Source organism: Anastrepha ludens, chromosome 5 (assembly GCF_028408465.1).
Source record: "Anastrepha ludens isolate Willacy chromosome 5, idAnaLude1.1, whole genome shotgun sequence".
Classification (NCBI taxonomy): domain Eukaryota; kingdom Metazoa; phylum Arthropoda; class Insecta; order Diptera; family Tephritidae; genus Anastrepha; species Anastrepha ludens.
Window position 1 is genome coordinate 50,651,422 of NC_071501.1, and position 6,386 is coordinate 50,657,807.

The following is a 6,386-nucleotide window of genomic DNA, read 5'->3' on the forward strand; positions in this document are numbered from 1 at the left end:
ATTTTTTACAAGTAAGTGCTTTGACACATTTTTCAATTACAGAATGGACTCTATTGGCTAATCTTCTGGGCCAAACATTTTGGAATCTAATCAGAGAAGAGATAAACATCTTTCTAGAAAAACTTGTAATGAGCTTGTGTCACCTGACGTGGTTACGAAGAAGTAAATATCAGCACTATTTTGTTCACTGAGCGTAGACTCGTTAAGCTCGGAAGATATCGGGTATCGTGAAAAATGTAACTAATAAATTACTTTTACTTATCAATCGTATTCTGCATGAAAACAGAAGCAGAAATTTATTTGAAAAGCACTTTCTCCAAGACGGCCCTATAATTAAATAATTGAAAAAATGAGTGAATTTTTTTGTAATAAAAACTATTACTAACTACTTTTATTAAATGCATAGTACACCATTCATTCGACTACAAAGAAATTAAGTATTATATAGAACAAAATTAGTAAGCAAAGTGCCAAGTGTTTATGGGTATGGCCCTTTACCATCCCGGGAACTGGATGGAGGCGTTGCGTAACTATCACTTGGCTCCACAGGCAAGTTGATATTTGAACTGTCCGCTTGCTCCGAAACTGATGTGGATGATGACGAAGCAGCAGCAGAAGACTGCTCCAACAAAGCGCTATTGCTAAGAGGCAACTCAGCTATATTAGTAACGGGTGCGGCGGAGGTTGGTGAAGCACTTAAACCTACGGCGGCGACTACTGGCTTCAACGCATATGGCACACGATTGACGACAGCATTGAAGCCACTCGGTCCATCTACGGTGTAACGGACAGTGCGCTGAAAACCATCAGGATCAACTACACTGTATGATCCCTGGACAAAGTAGCCATCGCGGGCTTCATTATGTGACTTGATATCACCAGTATCGTCATCATGTACACTGTAGCTGTATTCGTATTTAGCGGGCGGATTGTACTCTTCAACTGGCGCGGCAGCGGGGGCGAATATTTGCCGTCCTTGCGCACTGAATGATGTTTCGATATTTGTTGATGTGGTGGCAGAACCTGAAGCCGATGAGGACGAAGAAAGGGCGGCATAGTTTTGTGGCTTATAGTCATAGCCAGCGGGTGTAGCTATAGCGTTGGTGGGTTGCGCTTCGGCGCCTTTTGCATATCCATGGTCGTTGCGCTGTGACTCTTGTGGTTGCTGTTGTTGCTGTTGTTGCTGCTCCTGTTGCGATTGTTGAGGATTATTGTTATTGTAGTTGTTTGGAAGTTGCTGTTGCGCGTTGTTGACGTCGTAGTTGTAACCATTCACAGGAGGTTGCTGCTGTTGCTGCTTTGAATTATTATTATTGTAGGTGTTAAGAGCTGCTAGTGGAGCGTCGTAGCTGTTAGCTGGCTGTTGGATGTTATCGTCATAACCATTTATGTTAGGCGTTTCGACATTATTATTATTGTTGTTGCTATTGTTAGTATTGTAAAAATTTGGATTGTAGTCGAATTCCGCAGATGTGATGCCTAGAAGGCCCAATACAGCTACGCAAGCGAAGAAAGAGAACTGCAATGGCAAATGAGATACATAAGCGGTCCTTTTGAAAGACTTTAAACTTTGTCTTACCCTGAGAGCCATTTTCCTAAATAATCCTTTTAGTTGATTTAGTTTAAAAGCGTATGCTTTGACTTGATGTGAATAGATGCTGTTGTGGACTGTGCTCTTCAATTGCGCTGAGTGAAATATTTATAATGCAAAAAGATCGTTTGGAGGCAATTCGATGAAGTAGGCAAATTTAGACTACTTACATTATTATACAACCACAAATAAATGAGGCTGCACTTGATTACAATACTTTTTTTTATAATAAAAATACCAGTTGTAACGAAAAAAAAAATAAATAAATGCAACTAAAATTCATGACCAAAATATTGTGTATAACAGTAAACTATGCACGGCATTAGCTTGGCCCTGCTCCATAATAATTGTTGTTGAATACTTAATTGAAATAACTTACACTTTCAGCCATATACATTTGTGTGCATGTGTGTAAATGCGTAAATAAAATACTCGACATGGCAACACAGTCATAATGCAAAGAAAATATAATTCATCAAAGAAATCAAATGTCATCCCCTTGCTGACAGCTGACTCATCAATATTCGACATCTTACCTTAGTTTTGTGCCTCTGTTTCTCCTTCTTCACCTGACATGCTACCAGCTACACAATAGACTTTTTTTTCGAAAAATAGAGCAGAAAATCGGATTTGACATTGAAGTGTTTGGAAATAGGCAATTTTACCAATTGTCGCCTACTTGATTTCTTTTTTATCACTTTTCATCGCTGCCAAAACGCTAAGCTCCGTAAATTATTGGCACCGACACACCCTCTTAAAAATTAATAAAGTACTCGGTGCCACTCCGTGAGAGTCTTTATCATACATTTCTTTCTGGAGTTTTGCCTTCAAATGAACCAAAATCAGATTTGGATCAATCTACTTCTTCTTCTTAATTGGCGCGATAACCGCTTACGCGATTTTGGCCGAGTTTAACAAAGCAATCGCTATGACGTCGTTTCTTTCTTGTGCTAACCGCCGCCAGTTGAACACACCAAGTGAAGCCAAGTCCTTCTCCACCTGAACTTTCCAACGCAGAGGAGGTCTTCCCTTTCCTCTGCTACCACCAGCTGGTCCCGCATCGAGTACTTTCAGAGCCGGAGCGTTTGTATCCATTCGGACGACATGACCCAGCCAGCGCAGCCGCTGGATCTTTATTTTCTGCACTATGTCTATGTCATCGTTAAGTTCATACAGCTAATTGTTCCATTGCCAACGTGCACCTTTCAGGTTCTTACAAAGTTTTTACCTATTTGTGGTGTGCGTCTTAATGTTTTTCCACAAATGGAGGGACCTACAGTTTTATGTCACCTGCATTTGTTTTTTTTTAAAGGAGCTTTTGATGGCAGAAATACACTTGGAGATTTGCCATTGACTACCGAGGAACGACTGCTTTAGAAAAAACTTTTTCTATTAATTAGTGCTCTGTGCCGAGGTTTCGAATCGCTAACTGGCAAATAGCAAATTTGGAAATAGCAATGAAATACTTCTTTTATTAGATCCTTCTTCAATTACGCCACGTTCCTCCCATAGTTTCAGCGGTACGAATATTTTTAATACAGAATTTACCTTAGAAAACAGGTCCTGGTGTAAAATCCTCGGCTATAAACTTTTTGATAGACAATGCAGAATGAACCGGTAATTCGCCTTAGTGAAAAGGCAACATCTTAACGTAATTGTCGTAACTTTTTCTTATTCCTTCATGAAGCTCAGTATGAAGTATTGACGAATAATTTGATCTTGATGAGCCCAATAAAACTGTATCCATCTGTGAAACGCTTAAATCAGCCGAAAATAAGATTATTCATGGGAAATATACCATCAGATGTTTGACATGCCTGCCAAGGGAAGGTTAGGTTACGTTGTAGCGATTGCCCTCTACGGGACATACTCAAGCTCATAGCCCATTGTGATGCCATGTGGGGAGTTAGTCTTTAGCTCTCATAAAGCCAGTGGCAACTTTTAAAAAATTTTAGAAGATTCCTGATTTCCACAGTATTCAGATTTACTTATTAAAAAATTGCCTACCTAAAATGGACAATCTACGTCTGGATAGAGCAGGGCAGTGGCACAGAGGACGCGAGATCGTCTCTTCCTCATTTAGACAGCTTCTGTAGCAGTAATTTGTCTGCATGCTCATCCTCTAGGCGAAGCTGCCTACTAGACAGTGCCTGTTTTAACGGAAAGCAGCGTGCAATGCTTATGGTTATGCTTATTTTGCTTTAGCAGGAATGCTGTGCGTTTAGCACTGAAAGTCAGCCCCAACTTACGGAAAATTCTGCAGGTGGGCTTATAACGCAATTTTCCAATCGGTGTTCTTATAATTTTATCAATAATAAGTAGCTTACAAGTCTGAAAGGGTATGGTACACTTATGTCATTGTCGATGTAGCCATCAGTTACCCTGGTGCCAAGTCTGGCTGGTTCATTGGCCCTGCAGTTCTTTTCGATGACGTAATAGCCCGGAATCCATGTTATGGGTGGAATTAGCGCAGCCTATCATGGCTACTTTGGAGGTTGTCGACTGCTTTGTGAAGGATTTTTTCGCCGGCAGGCTATCAATGAAAACTAAAACAAGATATACCCAGATGTTCAGAATTATGCATCCACCCACCCTGTCCTCAACGTTTCTTCATCTGTGTATACGTCGCCCTTTCTTACATCATACATGCATAGTCCACAAATCCAGGAATTTCCATATTTGACCACTTACTTAAGGTACCAGCAGACCTACTGGAAAGAAGTGTAGTGTCGCATATTAAGCTTTTGATGGAGCTAACATTGCATCGGTTATGAGTTTAGTTGCGAGTCTTTAAACCGTGTCAACACTTTTAATGGTCACACCCTTCTCATGAGAGCATTGCACCATACTACAATACCATATTAGAAAGTTGGTCTAACTATCGCTGTTTAGAGCCAATGTATTATTCTAAGGGTTCTATCTCCCATTCTTCCGCAATTCACCTTGTGCAGAAGTAAAACGCCGCCATTGCTTTGCCTACTCTATCTGCAACTGTGAGTCTCCAATTTAGCTGGCTAAGAGCACATGGCTTATTATTAATATTAAGACCTTTCCGTCACTCACACCTGGCAAGGGGCGAACTTTATTAGAAGAAACTTGCGTACAAGCCGGTTCTATTATGACGACTGCCGATTGCAGCTGGTAACTGGCGTAAAATCGCGGCAATGAGCGCACGCTACTCTTGGCAGAAGTTCACCTCCTTTTTCTGTGTAACAAAGACTTTCAAAAATACAAAAGATGCAATTAAATAAGAAACAAAGTTTCTCAAAGACCATTAATGCATATTACTTCAGAAAAGTAGAAAATTTCATAAAATAGGCGCGAAACCTACTCCAATTATTGTATTATACTTATAAACGATTCTATTGAACATTCATTTTAATATAATCGAAATCAAACAACAACCACATTAACAGCTTCTACACACCACCTTGATTCAAAAAGTATATTTGGAAAATTCAAAATACAACTTTGATTCTCGAAACATTTCTGGAACTATATTTTCAGAGCTGTCTTAGATTTTTCAATTACTTCCTTTTGGATGTTTCGGTTGTTAAAACGCCTTCCTCGTAGTGGTTTTTGGACTCGATTAAACAGAAAAAAATCGCAAGGAGCCACAACAGGAAAATTTGATGGCGGTTCGGTATTTAAATGGTATTCGTTTCGTTCTTGGTCAAAAATTAACGGGTAATGATAGCACTGTGCGAAAATGCGTTATCATGTTGCAAAATCCACGAGTTGTTTTTCCACGAATCTTTTGTTTTTTGGTGAATTGCTTCAAGTAAACGGCTCATAATGCCCAAATCATAGTTCTCATTATTTGCCTAATCTTCGTGGTGTACAATATCGACGGAATCCATAAAAAACGTGAGCATCGTTTTCTGGCTACTTTTTTAACTGAAAAAGGCGTGGTTCTTTTGGTCCTAATTTATTCGCAGCTCTGGACTCACTCGCCCGATGTCTGGATTGCATACTCATAAAACCACGTACCCACGTCTCGTCTCCAGTAATAATGCGTTTGATGAATGTTGGGTTGGATTCAGCCTTGGAAATCATGTATTTGGCGATATCAACGCGGTCCCTTTTGCGTATGAATTTCAGGTGCCAACCACAACGACCAACTTTGTAGAAACACTGCTCAAACCGAAATCATTAACTACTATGTCTGTGTCGGATCCATAAGCAATATTCTAGTCCTTTGCCAGTTCTCTGATGGTAACTTTCGGTTATTATTCAACTTTTCTTTCACTGTTGTGAACGGTGACAGGTGATAGTGTCAATGGAAATAGTGTCAATTGACATTATTTCGCTTTCGAAATGGAAACTGAAATGGAAATAGTGTCAAAAGTGCTAAAAACATGCCCATTCGCAGAAATATGTGCAGATTTGATTTGTTAGACAGTTATCACAACCGTTTGTCAATGATGATGTCGCAAACTTTTAGTAAACATTAGTATTTTACTATCGATCAGTCGATTAGTGCATTTAATAAAGTGTGGTATTTAAATCGTTAAGCATGCATTAATAATATAATATAATAATAATGTCTTTAAATTATTCATTTATTGAGGGTCTTAGAAAAGTTTCTAAATTATTATTAATTAATGAAATGTATTTATTTCGAAAAAAAAAAGTGCTTGCGTCGTATATAAGGTATGAATGCTATGAGAAAGATTGCGCGGTAACTGTTTCCATTGATGAAAATGGTTATTGTCAAGAGTTAAGTGCTAATGATCAACATAACCATGCCGCACCGGTCGATTTTATTAAAAAACTCAAAATTACGAGTTCAGTA

The 6,386-nt window shown here is 39.1% G+C and overlaps 1 protein-coding gene across 1 annotated transcript; it reads right to left on the reverse strand.

Moving 5' to 3' along the window:
* Nucleotides 1–478: 478 nt before the first annotated feature.
* On the reverse strand, nucleotides 479–1,591 carry LOC128864705 (putative uncharacterized protein DDB_G0282499). Its single transcript, XM_054104456.1, has 2 exons — nucleotides 1,580–1,591; nucleotides 479–1,519 (listed from the first exon to the last, which is right to left on the reverse strand). The coding sequence occupies exons 1-2, from the start codon at nucleotides 1,589–1,591 to the stop codon at nucleotides 479–481; spliced, it is 1,053 nt and encodes a 350-aa protein (XP_053960431.1).
* Nucleotides 1,592–6,386: the final 4,795 nt, after the last annotated feature.